The sequence below is a fragment of the Calliphora vicina genome, chromosome 3 (genome assembly GCF_958450345.1).
Source record: "Calliphora vicina chromosome 3, idCalVici1.1, whole genome shotgun sequence".
NCBI classification, from domain to species: Eukaryota; Metazoa; Arthropoda; class Insecta; order Diptera; family Calliphoridae; genus Calliphora; species Calliphora vicina.
In genome coordinates this window covers 88,868,841-88,895,866 of record NC_088782.1, presented here as the reverse complement: position 1 = coordinate 88,895,866, position 27,026 = coordinate 88,868,841, and the positions used below count along the sequence as shown (strand labels likewise).

General features: G+C 32.5%; 1 protein-coding gene across 1 annotated transcript; it reads left to right on the top strand.

The window, feature by feature from the left end:
- Window positions 1-18,105: 18,105 nt before the first annotated feature.
- LOC135955617 (uncharacterized) lies at window positions 18,106-20,139 on the top strand. The gene has a single exon (XM_065505975.1). The coding sequence runs from the start codon at window positions 18,106-18,108 to the stop codon at window positions 20,137-20,139; it is 2,034 nt and encodes a 677-aa protein (XP_065362047.1).
- The last annotated feature ends 6,887 nt before the right edge of the window (window positions 20,140-27,026 follow it).

The window sequence follows — 27,026 nt, the reverse complement described above, 5'->3', positions numbered from 1 at the left end:
TCACTGGGAATGCTAGAGAGGGCATCCGGCACAACATTATCGCGACCTTTGCGATAGCTTACAGAGAACTTGAATGCTTGCAACTTTAGAGCCCATCTCGCTAGTCTGCCGCTTAAATTTGGTTGTCGCATGAGCCAAACAAGACTAGCGTGATCGGTGATCACTTCAAATTCCTGTAATTCCAGGTAACACCTAAAACGTTGGATGGCCTCTAAAGCTGCAAGACATTCGCGTTCCGTAACACTGTAGTTACGTTGTGCGGAATTGAGTTTCTTGCTCATAAAAGCGATCGGCCTCTCTAGTCCCTCTTCATCCATTTGAATCAAAACGGCCCCAATGCCATAATCACTGGCATCGCAATGAACGAAAAATTTCCTACTGAAATCTGGGTTTACGAGTACAGGTGCTGAGGTCAAAAGGGATTTTATTTTTTCAAAGGATGTTTGGGCCTCTGGAGTCCATACAAACTTTCTTTTTGATGACAGTGTCTCGGTAATGGGAAAGACTATGGTTGAAAAGTTTTCAATAAACCTCCTGTACCACCCCGCGATTCCTAAGAATCCTCTGACTTGTCTCAGATTGGAGGGTACAGGCCAATTCACAATCGCGCTTACCTTCTCAGGGTCAGTCGTAATTCCCCCGTCCCCTATTACGTAACCAAGGTATTTAACTCTAGTCACACAAAAGTGACTTTTGCTGACATTTAAAGTCAGATTTGCTTTTCTAAACTGACCGGCGACTCGCAATAAGACTTCCAAATGGTCTTCAAAGTTTTCCGACACAACTACCAAATCATCCAAGTATCCAAAAACATTATTCTTGAGATCGGCTGGCACAATATCATCCATAAGGCGGCACATGGTTTGCGGGGCATTACACAGCCCGAAAGGCATTACAACAAATTGGTATAATGGCCTTCCAGGTACTGTGAATGCCGTAATTGCCTTGGACTCTTTTGTTAACCCGATCTGCCAGTAGGCATCTTTCAGATCGATTTTCGAAATAATGTTTGCTTTTGGAAGACGTGAAAAAATTCCTTCTATGGAGGGCAGAGGATATGCATCCTTTTTTGTAACAGAATTAACCTTCCTAGCGTCCAGGCAAAGGCGTACCTTATTAGGTTTGATCACGAGCCTCATCGGAGAGCTCCAGGGTGAGGTTGAGGGTTCTATGACACCTAAGGACAACATGCGATCTATCTCAGAATACATAAGTTTTTCCACCGCCGGTGAGACGGGGTAAAATCGCTGCTTAATTGGTTTGGCATTGCCAATATCAATCTCATGTTGTATTAAACTGGTTCTACCAAGGCCCTTATTTTCGAAGTTTGGAAAAACTTCGATCACAGCTTTTAGTTGCTGTTGTTGACCTGGGGTCAATTTATAAAAATATTCATCAATTTTAGTATCACCTTTTTCACATAATCAGACGGACTTTTGGATATGTTGTTAGAGTTTTCGGACAAAATATTCGACGATGTAGATCTATCTAAGCTATGAATAAATGTGTCTAAAAGATCATCAGTGTCAGTTATATTGGGCAAAAGTTTAAATGTCTTACAAAAATCAATACCAAGTAATAATCTTTGGGATATTGCTGGTATAACAAAAAGGTTAATTTTGTGAGTTGTGTTTTTAAAAGTGACATCTACTCTAAGCCAACCTAAAACTTTTTGTGTCGTACCATCAGCAGTTTTTACTGTCGAGTTACATTTGAAGAAATTTACAGATTTTGAAGAACTTTGTAATGCTAAGTCTGCGCCAATGCAGCTTATACTTGCACCAGTATCGATTAGACCATACTCAGAGTAATTTAGAAAAAATACTTTTGCATAGTAACGTCCATCAATGGAATTATTAACTATGGCTGAGATTAAAAGTTTATTAACAGATTTACGACGTTTATAGTAATTTCTAAGCCTAATTGTAGAGCGTTTGGGAAGACGTATGGAATTCACTTCAGAAATATAAGAATCACTAAAAATTTCATTCCGCTTAGAAATATATAATTCCCATTTCTTATGCCATGGTGTTTTTGGGAAAATTAGTTTAGAAATATCAGTTTTACAGCTATTGTTTGAAGTAGAAACATCTTGTTTTAATATTGTATATTTCGAACATTCTTCATTATTTTTCATATCAGGGTTTAAGGATTTTTCTTGAAATTTATCAAAAACTAACTTATTCAATTTATCAGAATTCGGGGTAATATCAAGTTTTTCATCAAGGTTAATATTTGAATTATCTATTGCTCTTTCGGAGCATTGCTCCTGTAGTTTTTTGATGTTTTTTTAGCTATACATTTGGAACATTGTGGGCGATTTGTGTTTTTGGCTCCACAGCCGTAGCAAAAGATTGTTCGTTCCTCAAGGCAGTCTTGGTAATAATGACCAAACTGATCGCAGTTCCAGCATCGAGGGTTTGTTTCATCCCTTTGAACAGCATCAATTGCTGGTTCTTCTACTACGTCTAATGACATTTGTTGATCTTTAGCGAAATCAAGTTCAGCGATATGACGTTTGGGTGGAAATGGGTTTGAAGATCTAGCAGAGAAGTTTCTTCGCACATACTCATCATTTATGAAGCTTTCTCTCATCTGAACGAGTTTTCTGAGATGTGGAATCGAGTGAACTGGAATATATAGTAACTCGTGCCTTATTTCTGGTCTTAGGTTTCGAGTTATTATCTCTATTAATTTCATTTCAGAAAGAGGTGTTGGAAGCCTATCCATTATGGCAGAAAGAGCCTCGTAAAACATGTCAAAACTCTCTCCTGACTTTTGCTTACGATTTCTAAGCTCTTCGCGAATGTCAAACGACGATTTAAAATCTTTGTATTGGAATCGAATGGCCTCATTAAAATCAGACCAGTTAATAACGTCTACTTGCTTATGGTATCGCCAAAACCATTCCCTGGCTTTACCAGTAAGCAAAATATGGATGTTTTTACATATAATATTAAAATCTCCTTGAAAGTTATCTATTGTTAATGATTTTAACCTGTACAAAAATTCCTCAACTGTTAGACCAGTTGATGTGCCATCGAATTTAAGTCCCCAATTTTGGATGATCGAAGTTATCTTGTCGTTTTGATAGTTTGACCTATTTGAAGATGGGGAAAAGTATGAGTTTGGCAATGGATTATTATTAAATTGTGGAGTTTGAGAACTATTTCTCTCTTGTGAATTATTCATAAAAATTAGCCTATTTTGAACAACGTTCGGCTGCTGATTTCCTGCAGAAACATTTGGAACTATGTTCAGATTCTGTAATATTCTAGCAATACTATTTTCAATCATTCTGTTGATTTCCTGATAATGGATTGGATTATTTTGAGACACATTTGGTCCAGTATTGGACGATGCATTTTCCATTGGATTTTGTGTCGATAACTGATTATTTCCAGATGGGTTTGACGCAGTAACCGTATGTGTATTACCACCAAGGTTTAATGAAAGCGAAGGCGATGCTTCATTAAAAAGATTTCTTGAAAAACTACGTGTGTGATATTGTCTGGAAATGAAATTTGCTTTAAATCGGCCAATTGACAAGGCAGTCGACATATTGGACATTGACTGTCATTTGAAAGATGATTTTCTATACATGGTCGGTGAAAAATATGATTACAACTACCAATAATCAAACATTCTATTTTGCCATCAAGGCGTTCATTACAAATGCTACAAATCTCATTTGAAGTGGGTGCTATTATGGGAGCTTGAGAAGGTCCAGAAGCTAAAGATGGAGATGGATTTTGGAGCATATCTGATGCAGGAGGAGGAGTTCGTTCTAATGACATTGTTATCAAAAGATAAGAAACGCAGTGAAAATAAATATGTAGTATGTTCAAAAAAGTATATGGAAATCAAAATTCTCAAAATTCTAATTCAATCAATAAGTATGAAATCAGTATTTGAAATTTTACTTAAAAAAAAAATGTTTGTTTTATTTTTACAAATAATAATGAAAATTCTCTTCAAATATGTAATTATTATTATATTAAAGTCACTTGTATCTTAGTCAGTAGCATTTTACAGGAATTTCTAACAAATAATTGTTTTGCAAAATATATTATAGACACTGTTAATATTAAATTACTAGCTGACCCGGTGCGCTTCGCCACCCCAATTCGCAGAAAGAAATAGTACTATCAAGTCTCACTTTGTGAATCTAATTGTAAATGTCTAATTTCATATTTCTGGGTTATAGAAAATGCAAAATGTGTTCCTAATTTTAAATTTTTAGGTTTATTATTATAAAATATTCAAAAAGTACCATTGCAATAAGGAAATAGTACCATTGATTATCACTTTTAAATTCGCATTCACTAAACCATAACCCGTCAAGTTTGAATTTTAGATTTGTATATCATTTCCTATATTATCAACTAATTTTGTTTCTATAATACTTAAGATTTAATAAATTATTACAAAACCGAAACCGATCGGTTTTTAATTTTTTAAAACCGAAACCGCGGTTTTGAAATTCTTCGATTTTTTAGAAACTCTAGGTCCATTATTATAGGAAATTCAAAAAAGTACCATTAGAATATATAAAAAGTACCAAAAATCCCCCACTTGTGGTTTCCCACTCACTCGGGTCCATATAAGCTTAATTTCATGGCTTTAGGTTCATTGGTGTAGAAATTACAAAAAGTACCATTCGAATAAAGAAAAAGTACCAAAAAGTCTCCCCTAGAATTCTAACTCACTTAGGACCATGTATGCTTAATTTCATGTTTTTAAGTCCATTACTATAGAAAATTAAAAAAAGTACCATTAGAATAAACATAAAGTAACATGAAGTATCCGCTTGAATTTTCAATCACTTAGGACCATATACGCTTAATTTCATATTTCTAGGTCCATTATATTATAGAAAATACAAAAAGTACCATTAGAATATAGAAAAAGTACCAAAAAGCACCCACTTGTAGTTTCCCACTCACTCGGTTCCATATAAGATTTATTTCATGTTTCTAGGTTCATTGGTGAAGAAATTACAAAAAGTACCAATCGAATAATGAAAAAGTACCACAAAGTCTCCCCATAGAATTCTCACTTACTTAGGACCATATATGCTTAATTTCATGTTTCTAAGTTCATTGTTATAGAAAATTCAAAAAAGTACTATTAGAATAAACAAAAAGTACCAAAAAGTCTCCCCCTAGAATTCTCACTCACTTAGGACCATATATGCTTAACATCATATTTCTATGTCCATTATATTATAGAAAATTCAAAAAGTACCATTCGAATATAGAAAAAGTACCAAAAAGCAGTCACTTGTAGATTCTTACTCACTCCGGTCTTAATTTCATGTTTTTAGGTTCATTGGTGAAGAAATTACAAAAAGTACCATTCGAATAAAGAAAAAGTACCAAAAAGTCTCCCCCTAGAATTCTCACTCACTTAGGACCATATATGCTTAATTTCATGTCTCTAAGTCCATTGTTAAAGAAAATTCAAAAAAGTACCATTAGAATATAGAAAAAGGACCAAAAAGCCCACACTTGTGGTTTCCCACTCACTCGGTTGCATATAAGCATTATTTCATGTTTCTAGGTTCATTGGTGAAGAAATTACAAAAAGTACCAATCAAATAAAGAAAAAGTACCAAAAAGTCTCCCCCTAGAATTATCACTTACTTAGGACCATATATGCTTAATTTCATGTTTCTAAGTCCATAGTTATAGAAAATTCAAAAAGTACCATTAGAATAAAGAAAAAGTACCAAAAAGTCTCCCCCTAGAATTCTCACTCACTTATGACCATATATGCTTAATTTCATGTTTCTAAGTCCATAGTTATAGAAAATTCAAAAAAGTACCATTAGAATATAGAAAAAGTACCAAAAAACCCACACTTGTGGTTTTCCACTCACTCGGTTTATATATAAGCTTTATTTCATGTTTCTAGGTTCATTGGTGAAGAAATTACAAAAAGTACCATTCCAATAAAGCAAAAGTACCAAAAAGTCTCCCGCTAGAATTCTCACTCACTTAGGACCATATATGTTTAATTTCATGTTTCTAAGTCCATTATTATAGAAATTTCATAAAAGTACCATTAGATGAACAAAAAAGTACCTATAGTACAGTTCACACATTTTGGTACCTAAATATTATCCCCTATTCCTAACACTAACTTCACTCAAATAAATATCAGCTAACTTTAATGTCGATAACTGAAATAATTTAAAATTTTAAAAAAGTACCATTAGGAGAAAAGTACCAATTTCCCTTTTCTTACTTGAACACCCCTCAAGTTTGAAATTTAAAAATATTCCATTTTGCCAAAATTGTTTATGCTATAGGCATGTATCAAAATATTAAAATCTGTGTTAATGTGCCCAAGAATAAATATGTTTTAAAAAAAGTACCAAACTGTTTACCCGGATTTGGCCCAATATACACCTTGGTACTCGAGTTCCAAATAACACGCTGTTAGTTAATTTTTGTATGAATCCAGGAACCAACGTTAAAAAAAATTATCAAAATTGGCTTAATAATTTCAAATATAATGTATTTTCCCGATTTTATCCCCTTTTTGGTACCTTTTTTATCCCCATTGAGGTGGTACAATTTCATTCAAATAAATTTCTGTAACGTGGTGGGAGCTCATAATAAAATATTCGTATGTCTATGTCAAATTATAGAAAAACATATTTTATGAAAAAGTACCAAAAATTAACACAATTTTTATCCCTTAAGGGTTCGAATTTCCAAAAAGTACCAAACTTATATTTTTTATTTTTTGTTAATTAAAGAATACGATTTAAAATTTGTTTCTATGTTTATTGGTTTAAAAGATACATAGGGTGCAAAAAAAGTACCAAAATACAGTTTTTACCCGTTTTCTCCCCTAAAAGTTTCGAATTTCCAAAAAGTACGAAACACCTGTCAGCTTATTTTTTAAATGGAGTAACATGCTATTTTAAGTTTTTTTGTATCTTTATTAGTTTTGAAGATATAAGGTTACCGAATTTACCCGTTTTTACCCGTTTTTACCCCCTAAACGTTCGAATTTCCAAAAATACCTTCTTATCGGATCGTTTTGGGGAGGGAGGAACCCACAGTTAAAATTTCGTGATTCTAGCTTCAGCCGTTTGGGCTGTGCGATGATGAATCAGTCAGTCAGTCAGTCAGTAACGTTACTCTTTTATATACATATATAGATTATAATAAAAGAACAATTTAGAGGCAAAACGGTTAGTTTACTCAATCCTCAAGTACCTAAAGATCCTGTAGTGCATAAAAAGTTATTTATCACAACAATATAATAAAATCATTATCTATAATAGTTTGCTATTAATGAAATCTAAAAAAAATTACAATTCGGAACCGATCATGTACCAATATTATGGGACACTTTCGGCCCCACGTTGGGCGCCATTTTCTGTAATAAATCCTTCATAAATCATAAAAGATTTCAATTCTGTAAGTGAATCAAATGATCACTTGATAAAAGGCTAAATAATCGAAAGACTGTGGGAGCCATAAATTCACTAGCTTCAGTCGGCCGGGGAGGTTTGTGTCTTCCTACATTTAGTCTCAAAAAAACAGATATTATTTATATAGACTCCCGTGAAATTAATTTAACAAAATTAAAAGTGGACCACCATAACTATACATATCAAAAGAAATTCCCCAATATAGTTAAATATGAGATAAACAAAGCAAGTCTGTGATAATGTTACCTATTATGTTAAGATTCCATGATGTTGTTTGGAATCTACGGCTCACAACCCGCGCCTGCCTATATTCTGTTGCCGAATCTGTGTGGTCAGAATCCCATAATAGATCTATCCTAACTTAGATTACACCATGAATGAAAACATTAAAGATTTTAAGAATTCATCGCAAATTTATTAATTTTAAAAATTATTCAACCCATAAGGTGTATTAGAAAGTAAACAAAAAAAAAATATTAACTAATATAATTTATAAAAAGTAATTAATAGTAAATAAGAATATATTAATAAATTTACAAATAACAAAAATAACGATAATATTTAATAATCCATTTGAATGATTCTGTTTTCAAAATATTTATGAGTCGAATAAATTTAAGAGAAGATCGGTTAAGAAACCAGAATTACAAAATTTAGAACAACAAAAAAGAAAATAATGAGAATATAAAGTTTTTTTCAATTGTTACAAGTTTTATGACTATTTAAATTTAAATTAACATTTTTCTGTTGTTCTCTTTTTCGTTTTCGTAAGTTTAGTTTCTCTTTAATATTTCTTCTTTTCTATATTTTATTTTCTATAACGACTTTTGTTTTTTGTTATTTGCATGTTATTTTAGTTTCAAATTTTAATAAAATTCAGTTTAGTTTTTAAGAGAATATGCAAGAGTAGTAATTTTCATTGATTTAATATACAAATTATTAAGTTATTTTGAAACTCACCAACTTTAGATATGTCGTAGAGGCCTCTCGATTGTCATTAGATGGGATGTTGGACTAAATGATAATTAATGAAAATAAAATTCTTGCATATACGTACCATAATATCTATAGTATAATAAAGATATAATGAAGTTTAGGGTTTCCCTTTAGAGTTTAAGTTTTAGCAAAGTTATTTAACATACATTAAAATTTATGATATTAGGACAATATTTAATATCAAAACCAAAACTTAACACATAAGATAAATATTTACGTTAAAAAAAATCTTTTTTTAAAAAAAAAACTTGTCTTAAATTAGTTTATAATTATGAAGCAAATGTTTAATTGGATTTTAGGCATGGAATATTTTAGGAATATTTTGTTATAATGTGCACTAGATGGATATTAGCACACGAAGAAAAATGTATAATAGTTTTAACAAAACTATTATCTCTTCTTGAAAATAATTAAAATAAAATGTGAAATTATAATGACTTTGGCTTCGAAATCATAACCAATTTGAAGATAGTTGAGGTTAGGTATTTGATATTTGTGCTTTTAGGTTATCGAACGTGCTTAAACTTCACTTTGGGATGGAAAATATATTGGACAATAGGATTATGAAAATTGTAGTTACGATATGCAAGAGTAAAATTTGTTTGCTGGCTATCATTTAGTAAAATTGTTAACGATGATAGACCAGCCAACTGTTGAATTTGGAAATATAAAAATTATCTAGTTTTGTCAAATAGAAATTAGCAAAACCGAACACCATTTGGTTACACAATGTTGAACTCCGGTAAAATGTATTTGGGATTACATAAATTTATGGGTAAATCTTATATCATGTGGTCTTTCAATATTACATAAGATTTACATCCAGTTTATAGATGGCTTTAACACTTCGTGTGCCTTTCAATTATTTGCAAGATCTTGGAGTTGACAGTAAATCTTTTAATTGTAACTTGATCACTTGTGTAGTTTTAAATGTAAATTTTTTTAATAGAAGTAAAGACGTCTAAATAGTTGCACAATCCGATGATAAAAAGAAAGAATTTTTGGAGTTTTACATTAACGAAAGCACGTTCGTGGCTAGTGTTGCTAAAACTTTTTTCACCAAACCTCAATGATTATTTTTTATAAAATAATTATTATAATCAGTAATTCTACCACAACATTTAACCCAGAGTTGGTCAAATAAGCTTTTCACTAGTTGATCACATTTGCTTATTAGTGAGAATTAAACATGTTTATAAACATTGTTTAATGTGCTCTCCACAGAAACATGTTTTTATATCATTATTGATATCCACTCTCATGCATATGTTAATAACAAAGATAAATAAATACGAATGTTGATAAACAAATGCACAGTGCATCAATGGATATACAATTATTATAGAATTGTTTATTTAAATGCTTATGAAAAATATATTTTTTTCATAATAAATATATAACAAATTTCATGTATAAATTCATAACAAATGTACTTTTATTGATATAATAATTTCATAAAAATCATAATAGAGTAATATTATTGAGTTAATTATAATAACTATTAAACATGCAAATTTTCTATATTTTGTAGAAGTTCTAATTAAATTTAAATTTAATTTGTATAAACTTGGAATAATAAGAAAAATCCGAAAAAAAAATTGTACTATAAAATCCTTAAGATTTTTTTCAAGAGTAATAGTCTTGAGTTTGTTGAAAAATATTAAAAAAACAAATAATTTTGAATTTTGTCATAAACGTCTATTACACTTTAGACAAATAATTATTATAGTAAATTATTTTAATTTTCAATACTTGGACACCCTAACAATACCCACAGTAGTTAATGCATATGATTTTGTTTCTTATGAATTAAAACAAAATGCAAAAAATACTCAATGAGAAGATACAAAAAAAACTTTATTACCCCTGTCAGAGATGGATATGCCATTAAGTAAATTGTTATACTAACATAACAATTGACTGATATCATGCAAGCATGACAAAATACTTCTATTACTTAGTATGAAACATTCAATTTTGGCAATTAGATATAGAGTGATAAATTTTTAATACCTTTTTGAATAATTAGGTTTTCACCCATCACAAAACAGATATTAGTTAAGGAACACTGCAAACTAAAAGCTGAAAAGGGCGAAAGAGTTTCCTAATTTTTCTACTACTCTACATTTGATTCCAGTAGGAGCCCAAAAACGCAATGAAGTCTTTACTTTTGAATTGGCTCCCGTTTTCTGAAATTATGATCTCGGGGACACCAAAACAATCAAAAATGTTTTCCTTGAGATAGGATATCATAAGATTTGAATTCAATTTCTTAAGGGGTTTCAAGAATGAAAATTTACTAAAGTGGTCTAACTACGTGGGAAAGGTCCTATAAAATCCACGTACAACCTCTGAAATGGTCGGTCTGATTCGGGCATTTGGCCCATGGTAGGACGCAAAGTTCTGTTAGGAGTCTTGGAAGTGGTACATAATTCGCAACTAGCAACAAATCTCCGGAAATCTGCCACAATCCCTGGCCAATAGAAATACCTACGTATTCTCTCAAGGGTTTTGGCTATTCACCCGTGAGATGCTGTAGGTTGGTCATGCGAAGCAACTAAAACATCTTTTCGAAGTCCTTCGGGCACCAAAAGCTTCCAGGTGGAACAATTATCTTCCACTCCTATGTCAAAGTCCATCCGATGGTATATATTTCCCTATAACATTAAAATCAAGCAATTCAGATTTCAGATATTTCTCCCTTAATGAACTGTACTCATCAGAGTCGAAGAATTATTGGCAAAGAATCCACCTCTATTGCATCTACCAGTGGTTCCTCGGCATCAAAAGACCGCTAGGCCTTTTGATGCCGAGCGGTCTATATATATACCAACCCGCTAGGCCCAGAAATTGACGCAATTGCTTTTAAGTTTTGGGGACAGCGTAATCAGAAATTACCTTGACCTTGTCCCAAATATTTCACCTTACTCAATCCAAACTGACTCTTTTTGATGTTGATTGTGAGACCTTTTCTCAATAATGATGCGACGTGGAGAAGGTGTTCCTGCAGTGAATATGATACCACTAGTAGGTCGTCCAAATATACGAAAACTTGGGTTTTTAAATCGTAGGGTATCACCTTGTCCATCAATCGGCACATAGCTTGTGGGGCATTGCAGAGCCCAAAGAGCATCCTCACAAACTGATAAAGTGGCCGATTGGGGACAGTAAAGGCTGTTTTTGGACGGGATACTTTTGACAGACTAATCTGCCAAAAGACATCCTTTAGATCTACTTTTGGTATCACACTCACAGGAGGCTAGATTAATCCATATTTGGGATAGGCGTCCTTGACAGTAACCTCGTTTAATTTACGAGAGTCAAGACAGAATCTGATTTTCTCAGGTTTTATCAGCAGAACACCTGGCGAAGACCATGGCGAATTCTCACAAATCTCTATCACACCCAATTACAACATCCTGTCAATTTCTGTGCAAAGGAATTTTTCACTAGCTGGGGAGATAGGGTAATATCGTTGCTTTATCAATACCCGTATCAATAACATGTTCAATAAGATCGATAGAACCCAATCATTCTTTTTCAAACGAAGGAATGAAGTAATGGCAGCGTTTAGCTTTCGTTAATCAGATGGGGTCAATTTTAAAAAGTCAGAATCATCATCAATAATACTAATTTCACTAAAATTAGGTGTTTGCTGTACAGAAATTGATGTTTCTGTGTCTAAAGGAGTTAATATTTTGAAATCGAAAATACTCCAGAAATCTACTCCACAGATGATATCGTGTTTAAGGTTGGGAACTAATAAAAATTCAACTTGCTTCTTAATGTTGCCATACTGTACATCAAGAGAAATTGAACCTACGACCTGTTGATTCTGTCCATCGGCTATTTTAACATTTCCCAAGAATCTAATCAAACCTGGAGTCGATTTATTTAAAATTTGCTGACATAAACTTCCCGCTAGGCAAGACTTATTTGCTCCACTATCAAGCAATGATAAAAATGTTTTATTCAAAAGAGAAAGATTTACAAAGGGCCTGGTATCTGAACCATTATTAACTATCGATGCAACTACGAAATTTTTAAGTTGTTTTCTTCGCATCCAAAAATTTCGCATTATCATTGAAGATTTTAAAGGTTTCCCAGATGGAGTTGGATTCGAAAAGATTCTTGAGCGTACCTTTAAATAATGTTTGAGTCTTCCTTTCGTTCTTCCTTGCCTCCATTCTTAAGGTAGAAATGCTGTTAATATTCAAGTGCAGTAGCTCATGACTCAGATCTGTTCTCAAATTTCTAATAATAATTTCAACAAATTCTATTTCGCTAAGCGGAATCCTAAGTTTATCACTCAGGTTCATTATATTATTTAAAAATGAATCGAAACTTTCAGAATTTTTCAGTTTCCTACGACGCATGTCATCTTTCACATCGTAATCTGTGTTGGTATCCTTGAATTCTCTCCTAAGTGCATCACATAAATCAAACCATACTGGCGTGGTGTCTGTTTGACGATGGAATCTCCAAAACCACTTGAGAGCTTTGCCCTCAAAAAGAGAATGAACATATTCAACGAGCAAATCAAAATATAGATTACTAGAATATAGAATACTTTAAATGCCAATTATTAATAAGATTTGAAATTTGATGTAATGTAAGACGAGAATTATCAACATTTAATGGTATAGTTCCACTACGTCTATGTGCTTGTGAGGGTCTAAATGACTGATCAGGTCTAAAAGGATTGTCTTGTGGCCATTCTGGTGGAACGTTATGATCTGTATTTAACACTGATGAAGTTTTATTCTTCTATTTTCTAAATTCGGCACCTGTGCTCTGTTATTACCGACATTGGATTATTTATCGGATGATTGTTTCCTATATTAAGATTCTGAAACATTGTCTGTAATTCGTTAGGAATTATGGAGGTAAATTCTGCTCTAAAGGCATTAAGAGAATCTGAATTTATATTTTGAGTCTCTAACCATCTACGTAAACAAGGTGAATGAAAAAAGTGATTACACGCTGTAACAGTTTTGTGTTCTGAACCTAAATTCTCATTGCGGAAGTGGACCTTATATTGGGCTATGGTCAAATATGGACCGATATTTATAAAATCCTGCAGTATGATTTCTAAATATAAATTACGGATCTGTGTACTATTTTGTTTTGTTTTGATATTTTTTTAGATATTTATGTAGGTTTATGTGTTTTTCGGAAGTGGTCCTTATATGGGAGCTATAACCAATTATGGGCCGATCGTCATAGAATTAGGTACAGCGATTTTGGTATATATGGGGACTATTTATGATGAATTTAAACATTTATGCTTATTTAAGTGATTTTCGGAAGTGAACTTTATATGGGAGCTATGATCAAATATGGGCCGATCCACAGAAAATTTGGTGTTGGGATTTTTTAAGCTTGAAACTTATTTTTCCTGAAATTTGTGTGGATACTGCAATTTTGTGAGCATTTACAGACCATAGAACCATATTTCGGGAAGAAATTTGTATGGGGACTTGGAGAAATCATGGACCGATTCTTATAATTTTTACCAGAGTTAGTCCTTTTAACATAAAAATAACGGGTGTAAAATTTTAAGGTATTACCTGCAATATATTTGCACAAATAACAAAAACTATTTCAAAATTATCAAGTTTTTTAGGTTGTCTCACATTTTGGTTCATAACTCTGGTTCCACTGATCCGATTTTGCTGATTTTAAATACCAAACTGCTTAGGAGAACAATAAACATTTTTTTTGCAAGTCTATCAATTTTGTTTTTCTATTTTGGTCGTGAGCGTGTTTTACAGAGACAGACAGACGGACATGGCTCAATCGACTTAGAATTTCATAAGGATCAATAATATATATACTTTGTTGGCCCTCAGATGAATATTTCTCAATGTTACACACGGAATGACAAACTTATATATACACTCATTCACCACTAGAGTGCTTCAAGATTGTATGGACGAAAAAAATTTGCTAGGTACAGGCCGTCCCCCCTCTAGAATAGTTCTATGTAGTGTAGAAACACGTTGTGTACAATATTAGGATGATAGGATAACGTTAACAGGTGCCGCAACGACGCTGAAGTTTTGAGGTGAAAAACCTAATGCAAGCACTTACTGAGAATATTTCCTCTCTTAATCAAAATATGACTAACTTCATGTCATCCATGCAAAACACAATACAAGAGCTTCTGAGAGCACAGAACCAAATGATTCAAATTCTATTAACAAGAAAATGAATTTTTTGAAGATATGTTTCTGGAATGCAAATGGTTTAAACCAGCACAAATCGGAAATTTCCCATTTTATGTTAAATAAAAGCATCGATGTTATGTTAATTTCGGAGACACATCTTACAAATAGATATAACTTTAATATATCAGGATACTCATTTTATTACACAAACCATCCGGATGGTAAGGCACATGGCGGTACCGGTATCATAATTAGAAACCGATTGAGACACTATGCCCTAGATGCGTTTTCAAAGGATTATATGCAAGCAACATCTATTCGCCTTGAATACCCAGCTGGAGACTTAACTCTGAGCTCTATATATTGCCCACCACGTTTTTCGATGACCAAGGAGAAATTTGAAGAATTCTTTATAACACTAGGAGATCGGTTTCTGGCATGTGGAGACTACAATGCCAAACATACATATTGGGGTTCGCGATTGGTAAATCCCAGAGGTAGACAGCTGTATAAAGCTCTAGTTGATCGCAAAAATTGCTTAGATTTCGTGTCTCCTGGACACCCAACTTATTGGCCAACTGATCCTAGAAAAATTCCTGATCTAATAGACTTCGCCATATGCAGAAATATTATTCGGAATGCAATATCCACAGAAATATCCTATGATCTGTCTTCTGACCACTCTCCTGTAATTATTAATTATTGGGAGAGACCCAACATCCCAAGATTTCCTAAGGACTCTTTGTATTTTAACACAAATTGGCTAAAATATAGGAAATATATCAGCAGTCATATCCACACAAATCCTAATTTACAGTGTGAGGAAGACATAGATAGGACCGTCAATGACTTCACGTCATTGATTGTTTCGGCTCTGGAACACTCTAGGTGCCAGATCCCTCCAAAAACTAATACACCTATTTCAAGTTCGGATATTGAAAGACTTCTTCTCGAAAAGAGAAGACTCAGAAGAGAATGGCAACATAATAGATCACCTGCTGCAAAGCAGAGGCTGTCCGCAGCAGTACGTAAACTGAAAAGAGCCCTTCATTTAGAAGAGGATCGCATAAACGAAAATTATACTAAAAGTTTGACGAGTACAAAATACACAAATTTCTCTCTTTGGAAGGCAACGAGGAACATTAAGCCACCGGTAGAGGCACAAAGCGCTTTAAAAAAAGCTGACGGAACCTGGGCACGAAGTGCTATAGAAAAAGCCTCAGTATTTGCTGAACATTTAAGTGAAGTATTTCAACCCAACTCCACGGCAAATGAATTTGAACTAGAAGAACTGCCAGCTTCAACAATGGCTAATGCAGCCCAATTCGATATTAGTCCTGAGGATGTTAATAGAGTAATTAAAAATAAATTAGACTTGAAAAAATCACCGGGATATGATTTAATAACGCCATCAATGATTAAGAACCTACCAAATGTGGCAATAATTGTGCTATCTATATTGTTTAATGCGATCTTGAAACTAGGAATTTATCCAAAAAATTGGAAAATTTCTCAAATAATAATGATACCTAAACCGGGTAAAGATTTAACCCTGCCATCTTCTTATAGACCTATTAGCCTACTCCCTTGTTTGTCGAAGATATTCGGGAAAATATTCCAGGAAAAGATAATACCTTTTTTGAATGATGGAAACATTATCCCAGTACACCAATTTGGTTTCCGTGAACATCATGGCACCATTGAACAGGTCAATCGTTTAACTGGAGAGATTAGAAAATCTTTTGAATTAAAGAAATATTGTTCTGCCGTCTTTTTAGACGTTGCTCAGGCTTTTGACAAGGTATGGCATAAGGGTCTAGTACATAAAATCAAATGTTTACTACCACTATGTACTCATAAATTGCTGGAGTCTTATTTATCGAATAGACTTTTCAGAGTTAAGTACAATGATTATGTGACGAGAGAATACAAGATTGGAGCTGGCGTTCCACAGGCAAGTGTACTAGGACCTACGCTATATTTGATTTACACCTCCGACCTCCCTACGTGCGATAAACTAACAATTTCAACATTTGCTGATGATACCGCCATTATTAGCTCAGACGAAAACCCACTCATGGCATCTAGTCAACTGCAGAATTACCTCGTACGTGTGGAGTCATGGTTGAAAAACTGGCGAATAAAGGTAAATGAGCTGAAAAGTAAATATGACACTGAGGCATCTATTTACAAACAACAAAACAAAAATTGACAAACTTAAGAGTGATAATGTGGTCTATGAGATAAAATGTGACGGTAATGAAAGGGAGAGATGTAACTTGGTTTACATTGGTACGACAAAGAGAATGTTGGGGACGAGAGTTAATGAACACAAAACAGATATTGAAAAAGGAAAAATAACGACGGCATTATCTCTGCACGTAAAGGAGTGCAATCATAAGATGGATTTTGACAATATTAAGATATTGGACAGAGAACAAAAAGAGAACAAACGATACACTCTTGAAAGCTTAAGAATACAACAAAAAATACACAATACAATGAACACGAAAGAGGACAAGGATAATACAAAACTGCAATATTCCGCTGCAATATTTAATTATTAAATCAGTTGAAGTTCTGTGATATTAGTATTAAGTTTGACTTATAGTATATGTTTGTGTTGTAATGATTATTTATTTATTTATTAATTCTGTGTCGTGAAGTCCAGTTTTTTAAATAATAAGTTAATTGACAATGTAAACAATAGAATTTCGTAAGTTGAACTGTGATATCTTAAGTTTTTCAATGATTTATAATAAAATATTTATATGTTTTTGTCGCTAGAATTCAACAATAAAAGAAAACCCCTGAAGAAGTTTGAAACAAACAAACGAAACGTTGGGTAAATAATAATAAAAATGAAAATACTTTGATTTTTATTTACACATTTGGTAACAAATGATTGACCATAAATAGCCCGTAAGATTGGAATCTTAAAAACTAAAATTGTCAACATCATTGGTCATAAATAGAAAACTAGAAAATTAACTATCGGAGGGCCCGCCGAAGAGAGGAGGTGAAACGAAAAATAACATCATGACGACAAAAATAAGTATGGAAAGTTTCTTCGAGAAAATTAGGAACAAATACAACATTCATACTAGCAGCTTACTGAAGAAATATAGCAGAGAGATGGAGAGATTGGCTAAATTGATGGAGAGAACAACATTTTTACAAGAATGCAGACACATGGGAATCATACCAACACATGTAAGAAACAGTACAAGAACATTAAAACAATTAGTTACAACAAAAACATCACGGATAGACATAGAGAAAATAGAGACAAACTTACACGCAAAGTTATTGAACATAGAGATAAAAGATACACATACAAACACAACATATACAAGATCAGAGATCAGAAAGATTGAAAAGGAGATGAAAAATACACTTGACAAAATGGAACTTACGAAATTCAAGAACCAACAGTGGGATAAATTTTACAATATCAGATCGAGGATAAAACTTACACATTCAATGAAGATGACGAAATTGAAACACGAGAGGTTTGAGAAACTGAACCTCGTATACAATGACGACTGGTTTATTAACCACACGAGTATAGAGTTTGAAATGGAACATAAATGGTTATTATCACTGGGGAACAAGTTTGCAATACCAGTAGATAGAAAGAATTTCACACCTATACCGCTTATAGCTGACATGGAACAATGGGTTCAGGGTATAAAAGATGATACAGAAAAGGACATAACGCGATCGAAAATAGCGAACAGAATTGCATACTTCAAAAGGAATCTTAGGAATACGGAGAAAGATAAATTTATACTGAGTATATACGAGGTCACCAGGAACTTCATTAAGAAACACGAGAAGGACATAATTATAACTACGGCAGACAAGGGGAATAAAACTGTGATATTATATAGGAGAGATTATATGGAGAAAATGTACCAATTATTAGATGACAAGAGCACATACAGGAAAATTGAAATTGACCCAACAACTAGTCTTCAGAAAAGGAACAATAACTTAATTACACAATTGGGAAAAGATGGGTACATTACCAGATACGAGAAATTCAACATGACGACACAAGCGGCAGCAGCACCTGAGTTATATGGACTGCCAAAGATACACAAAGACGGAATACCACTTCGACCGATATCTGCATCCATGAAGGTACCGTGTTACAGTCTTTCGAAGTATATTGGAACAATTTTGAGGAATATTGTGTCGCCCAAATACAATATACAAAATTCAGTAGAATTAAAACGAAAACTGGAAAGCGTCTCATTGGAAAATGACGATATTATGGTCTCTTTCGACGTGGTATCATTATTCACTAATATACCGATTCACTTGGCTATAAGGAATATACTTGACAAATGGAAAACACTTAAGGAACACACGGCAATACCAAGGCAAACATTTTTGAAAATTCTTCAGTTTTGTTTAACTGATAATAACTATCTCACTTTTGACAATAAATTTTACCATCAAACATATGGTATGCCAATGGGAAACCCCCTATCGCCAACAATTGCAAATATTGTACTTGACACACTACTGGACGATGTAATTGACGAATTAAGGGCTAATAATATAGAGATTAAGTTTATCACTAAGTATGTGGATGACTTGTTTGCGATTATAAGGAAATCGGACGAAGAGAAGATATTAAAAACAATGAACGTTTATCACAATAAGATACAATTTACAATAGAACGCGAGAAGAATATGTCAATACCGTATCTGGACATCAATATCATCAAGGATAATGGAAGAATAAGGACAAATTGGTACACGAAACCCACATCTTCAGGTAGAATGGTTAACTTCAACTCTACACAACCATTGAAAATGAAGATAAGTACAGCGACGAATTTAATAAGGAAAGTATTACAGATAAGTGATGTTGAATACAGGAAAACCAATATTAATAGAATAAGAAAAATACTTACAAAGAATAGTTACCCAACATATATGACGAACAATTTAATCAACAAAGTACTAAAATATGAAAAACAGCAGAAAAATCCAAACACTGAGGAGGAAAAAGTTTTTTACAGTGTACCATTTATTCCCAAACTAACGGAGACAAAAACAATGAAGAGAATGATCACAGAGAAAACAACAACAATAGCTTACAAATCAAATATGACACTGAGGCATCTATTTACAAACAACAAAACAAAAATTGACAAACTTAAGAGTGATAATGTGGTCTATGAGATAAAATGTGACGGTAATGAAAGGGAGAGATGTAACTTGGTTTACATTGGTACGACAAAGAGAATGTTGGGGACGAGAGTTAATGAACACAAAACAGATATTGAAAAAGGAAAAATAACGACGGCATTATCTCTGCACGTAAAGGAGTGCAATCATAAGATGGATTTTGACAATATTAAGATATTGGACAGAGAACAAAAAGAGAACAAACGATACACTCTTGAAAGCTTAAGAATACAACAAAAAATACACAATACAATGAACACGAAAGAGGACAAGGATAATACAAAACTGCAATATTCCGCTGCAATATTTAATTATTAAATCAGTTGAAGTTCTGTGATATTAGTATTAAGTTTGACTTATAGTATATGTTTGTGTTGTAATGATTATTTATTTATTTATTAATTCTGTGTCGTGAAGTCCAGTTTTTTAAATAATAAGTTAATTGACAATGTAAACAATAGAATTTCGTAAGTTGAACTGTGATATCTTAAGTTTTTCAATGATTTATAATAAAATATTTATATGTTTTTGTCGCTAGAATTCAACAATAAAAGAAAACCCCTGAAGAAGTTTGAAACAAACAAACGAAACGTTGGGTAAATAATAATAAAAATGAAAATACTTTGATTTTTATTTACACATTTGGTAACAAATGATTGACCATAAATAGCCCGTAAGATTGGAATCTTAAAAACTAAAAAAAAAAAAAAAAAAAAAAAAAAAAAAAAAATAGTAAACATGTTATGTTCGCTCTAAGAAGAGGAAATTGCCCACCTGTCACACTCAACAACGTTAATATACCGCAGTCTGATTATGTCACCTACCTTGGTATTCATCTGGATAGACGGCTTACTTGGCGCCGACACATAGAAACCAAGAGACTTCACATGAAGTTAAAAGCCTCTAGCTTTCATTCGTTAATCAGTAACCAATCAAAATTAAGCCTTGAATATAAAGTCATCCTGTATAAGACCGTTTTAAAACCAATTTGGACATATGGAATTCAATTATGGGGAATGGCTAGCAACACCAGTATTGATCTTATACAGAGGGCCCAATCTAAAATTCTTAGGACCATGACGGGAGCACCATGGTACATAAGAAATGAAAACATCCACAGAGACCTAGAAGTGACATTGGTAAAGGAAGAGTTCAAGAAAGTCCGTGAGAAATATATTGTGAAGCTGCGAAACCATCCCAATACGCTTGCAAGACAACTTGTGCAGACCCAAACCCGATCCAGGCTCCGTAGAGCAGATCTACCACCCCGCTAAGATGAGTGACAGTTTACCATTATGGCTCTCTTGCTGAAGAGCAAATAGTTTTAATTTTAGTTATAAGATTTAAATACTTATTGTAAGGTCAAAATAGACAGATTCAATAAATCAATAAAGCGTTAAAAAAAAATTTACAAGGGGAAAAAATGCAATTTTTTCAGTTTTTGTAGAAATTTTGGCATTAAATAATTACTTTTGCAATTTCGTTTAAAAGAATCGAAATGTACACGTAAATGTCGTTCTAATAAGATATAAAAGACAAAAATTGGTTAAAAAATTTAAAGTTATTAACAAATCGCCAGGCCATTAACGTGTCTCAGGCAACTAGAACAAGAAATGTAGAAACAAAATTAACATATGTTGAGAAATATTAAAATAAAATTTTTACTTAAAATATATTCATATTTACTTGTATATGAGTTTTTGTCCTCGTAGGATACCGTTAACCTATTCGCAGGTATGACCAAAAAAATTTAATTTTTTTAACTGCAGTTTAAAAACTCCAATTTCAAATTTTTAAAAATTTTGTTCATCAAATTTCAAAATTTTTTGATCATCACATTGGGATTTATTGAGAACATAATAGGGAATAAAAATATGAAAAATGTATGAAAATACCTCCTATAGTTTTTCCGTACCTGCGATTTAAGTTTTGAGATTTTCCAGAAAAACTATTTTTTTGGCCATATTTTGGCGAATGAGTCGAATTTCTTTACTGTTATGATTTTTAAGCAAAAGCTATTCAGAATATTATATTCAAGGTAATTTTAAATATATCCTGAAAGTTTTACTAAAATCAGAAAACGTTAACCCTTAAACCGTGAAGGTCAAAGCTCAAATTTTTCAATATTTGGAATTTCTCATGGAAAGGTAGCGAAATGTTATATATATTTTCGGCCGATTTTGATGAAACTCAAGATAAATATAACACAAAGTCTAGTATTTACAAAGACAGCAGAAAAATTTTAATTAACCCTTAATAGCACTTGGGGTTAAAATGACCCCAAACTTCTAAAACCATAAACAAAATTTTCAATTTCAATAGTGGAAAAATTTAATTTTTTCCCCTTGTAAATACAACTCAAAACTTCAGCGTCGTTGCGGCACCTATCATCCTAATATTTTACACAACGTGTTTTTACAATACTTAGAACCATTCTAGAGGGGGGGACGGTCAAAATTCGCAATTTTATTTTTTTGGAGCACTCTATTCACTGTTAATCTGTTATCAATGTTAACCGTTTCATCACAAATGGTAGGAAAACGGAAACTGCATTTTGCAAAAGTCCAAATATGAAAAGTTAATTAAACATTGGAAAAAGCAAGTAGAAATAGATGTTATTGTTTTTAAAATTGGTATTAAAATTACAAAAAAATATCGACTTAACAAAGTCCAAGCTTTAAAGTGACAATAATAAAGTATTAGAGAAATTTCTTTCATATTACAGATATTGGTAAGTATTATAGCCTAAACATAATAATACACAAATTCCAAAAAAATCGCATATGAAAAATTATAGAAAAATTACAAATATATTAAGATAGATAAAGAAAATACAAATATGAAAGTGGAGGCTTTCTAAACATAAGGGTTTTGGTGGTATTTAATTGAAATGTCTTCGAATGATTTAATTTCTTTTTTTTTAATAAAAAATAGGTTTAATTTTTTTTAAATATTTCCATTTTCAGTTTCGACTTAAACTTTTCAAAATAAATTTTTTTTAATTATGTTTTGTATCAATTGTTTTTTAACTCAATTTTGAATGAAAATTAAGTGCTGTTTTTCTATAGCGAACGAGTACTTTGAGTGGAAATTTAACATGTGTTTTGTTATTGTAACAAAAACAAAATACATGTAAAACGTCCACTCAAAGCACTCGTTCGCTATAGAAAAACAGCACATTAGTTAAATTAATTTTTGGATAGCAAAATCTTTAGGTTTTTACCAATTTGACTATTATTATTTTTAAAAAAATCTTCAAAACCATTATTTATGTACAGAATTTTCTTAAAATGACCACAGACATGAAAAGCTGAGAAAATTTCCTTTTAAACAAGCCCTATTCCAGTGATACACATCAACAATTCAGCAATAGCAACGACAATAAGGAGTGAGATCGAAAAATTCTTAACATACATATATGTTTATAAAAAAGAAACCACTAAACTTACAGCTTTAATTTTTTTTTTATTTGATTGAAATTATTATTACAATTTACAAAAAAAAATATTTTTATAGTTTTAATCACTAGTGATGAAATTTTGAACCTTTTTCGGAAACCACTTTGCTCGAACATGTAGTCCATCTCCGTTTAAAATCTACCACACTTTTGGACACCTTTTTTGTACTCTTCAATTCTCTTTTAACAAGAGCCCAATATCTCTCCACTGGCCTTAGCTCCGGGCAGTTTGGAGGATTTGCCTCTCTTGGTACAAATACCACATTATTGTTCTTGTACCACTCAAGGGCTTGTTTGCCATAGTGACAGGATGCCAAGTCAGGCCAAAAATAAGTGGACACATTATGAAGTCTTATGAATGGAAGCAGCCTTTTTTGTAAACATTCCTTGATGTAAATTTCGGTATTTATAGAGCCCGTTGTAACAAATGAGTGGCTTCTTTTGCCGCAACTGCATATTGCTTGCCATACCAAGAACTTTCTGGGAAATTTTGTCTGCTTTTGGGTCCTAAACTTTTCTTCAACATTCCCTCGAGCATCAGCAACATAAAATTTTTGACCTGGAAGTTGCGAAAAATCTGCCAGAACATACGTTTCGTCATCCATTATGCAGCAAGAATATTTTTTTATAAAACTTGACTTCAATTTCCGTGCTCTGTTTTTGGCCTCTAAATTTTTAGTAGCGTTCCTGTCAGGAACTTTTTGAGCCTTGTATGTTTTTAAACCTGCATTAGCTTTAACTTTTCGTACCAAATAGTCCGAGCACTGAGCTAACCGGGCTGCTTTCCTACCGGATGTGTTGGGAGCTCTTTTGAAAATGCGTTCTATTTTTTTGGCTTTAGAAACATCATGTGGACCATTCCTTCTACCTGAACCAGGTTTTCTATCAACTGACAAGTTCTCCCGGTACTGTTTAATAACATTGGAAACAGTTTGACGGCAGACCTTTGTATGCTTGGCCAACTTTTTGTAAGACCAAGTTGGGTTTTGTTGAAAATATTTAATAATTTCAGTACGCACTTTTTTCTGGTCACTCATTTTAATCAGATTAACAAAAAAATTAATATAATTGACATTACACATAATAACTGACATGTTTTTCAAAGGTAACTTGATCAAAAAAAAATTCAAATAATACTTGGGTTAAAAAATGTAATGAAAAACGTGTGTTAAGAATTTTTCGATCTCACTCCTTATATGAATATTTCCAAAAAAGTAGCATTATTGTCAATGATCATGAGCACCAAATTTTCTAGTAAAAAGCCGGAAGCTCGATTTTGATTTTAGAACCATGGTTTCTTCGAGAAAAGTTCTTAGAATTTTCCGTAGATTACGAATTTGATATACGCTCAGTAGAACGAAAAAGCTAAATCTGAGCCTATTCGAACAGACTTAAGTGGTGGCAGTGTTACGTAATACCATTATCAATTTGTTTTAAAAGGTCTGTAGCGGCTGCTTGCAACATTAATTTGTTTATAAATATTTTTTTATCAGTAACATTACGGGTGTGTTTTTAAAGTACATCAAGCTAGTCCTATTGGATAGTAATTTGGATACAATTTTTCAACAAGATCGGCCAAGAATTCTCTGAGTTAGAAGGGTTGAAAACATGAAATTTTGGCCAAACTGTTGTTTTTTCTCATCCATGTAACTTATTACCTATTGTTCTTAGCAAAATTTTTCCCAAATAGTTTATATCTTTGATCTTTCATTGTTATGGATACAGTCAAAGTCGCTCGTGAAAAAAAGATATCACAGCGTTTTCCTTTGATGGCAGGACCAATAGTCCAGTCTCGATGGTTAACAAAAGTCAGCAGAATTTTGCGATTGTATGTAACAACTAACTCACCCTACGCCCTTCGAAATTTGAAATTTTTTATCAAAATTGCATTTTTGACCCACATGTTCTAAAATCCCAAAGCTGGGATCAGAAAACGGAAAGCAGCTTTGGAAACCCTGATGTGTTCCGTATTTATCCCCAAAGTATTTGCCCAGCCCCGAAGGAAATGTGGACCCTGTGATAAAAATTTTAAAAAATACCATTTTTGAGATTTGCGATCCAATTTTCAGGAATTGCGGGATACCCTTTGACTAGGGTTCCTACGCGGGAATATTGCTTTGTTATTTTTCTGGAAATCTTTGTCGGGAATTTTCGGGAATTTCTTCATCAGTTTTATTCTAAAAGTTAAAGTACACTGCGTTGCATTACTATAATTACACTTTATTTTTGATATTTCTCTTAAAGTTAGAACAATTTTTTTTAAACCTTTAATTATTTTTAAGAGTATATTAAGTGATCTCTTATTTTCTAAAATTTGAAATATCACTTAATTTTTTAAAGAGAGAAATTGTGAATTAATATTTTGTTAGTGTTTCATAACTATAATTACACTTTGTGATAAACGAAGGTGAATGGTAGACATGAAAATAAAACATTTATTTTTATTTTGCAATTTAAAACAATTTGAAATAAAATGCCGCGTGGTCCATATCTTAGCGATTTTGAAAAAGGTCACATTTCGGTATATTTAAAAAATGGTTTAAGTTTTCGAGAAATTGCTAGAAAAATCAACCGTTTACATGTGGTAGTCACAAATTTTGCCAAAAATCCGGGCCCTTATGGTAAAATGCAAGACAAGACTAGCGCAACTAAATTGCCTAGTGTGAAAGGGGTCTATAGTTATGAAACACTAAATAATTTTGTTATATTTTTTTAAATACAGTAATTTTGACTTACCTGCACAACCAACTTTGCACGATATTTTGTGCAGGTAAGTTAAAAGTGCCGTTCACATCAGTTAACTTAACTGCTCATTGATGCTGGTAAGTGCATTTAAGTTTACTGACCAAAAAAGCAGCTAACGGCATATAATTTACATGAAGTTTTGTGATGTTTCCCTTTAAATAACGACAAATTTGGTATTTTAACTACTTTTAAAATTATTAAGAAGTTTACGACAAAATTTTTTATTCAAAATCGTATTTTTCTTATTTTGTTTTGATTTAATTTTATATTAAGCAGCTAAATTAAATTTTTTTCATGAAAACCAGTAATAGCTTCCAAAAGTATTATGCTCTTATCTTAAATGTGCAGGTATGAACAATGCACTTAAATTAACGAAATTGTATGGAGTTTGATAAATAAATATACAAAACACAAGTTTTGTGCACTTATATGCAAAATACTCTTAAGTGAAAGGCAGGTAAGTCAATACTACTGTAGTATAATAAAGAAGAACTGAATTGTTTTATTATTATACCCTTCAGCTTCGTGAGAAGGATATATATAAGTTTGTCATTCCGTTTGTAATTTCTACATTTTTCATTTCCGACCCTATAAAGTATATATATTCTGGATCCTTATAGATAGCGGCGTCGATTAAGTCATGTCCGTCTGTCTGTCCGTCTGTCTGTTGAAATCAATTTTCTGAAGGCCCCAGATATCTCCGGGATCCAAATCTTCAACAATTCTGTCAGACATACTTTCGAGAATTTTGCTATTTAAAATCAGCAAAATCCGTCTATAAATAACGGAGATATGAGCAAAAATCCGAGACATCCTCTGAAAATTTCATCAAAAAACACAATGTATTGCATGCTTTGACAAAAAAGCAACAAAACGTATGTTTTTGGATGTGCATGCTTTTCGTATTTTGTTTTTTTTTGTTTTGTTTCTTTTGGCGTTGTTGTTGTTTTTTATACAACTAAACGTTTGTTTGGTTGTGTGTTGGTTTTTTTGACAAAACAGC

What these genes read in the sequence shown, in the direction of transcription:
- LOC135955617 (XM_065505975.1), top strand. Translation starts at nt 18,106, where the DNA reads ATGACGAAATTGAAACACGAGAGGTTTGAGAAACTGAACCTCGTATAC.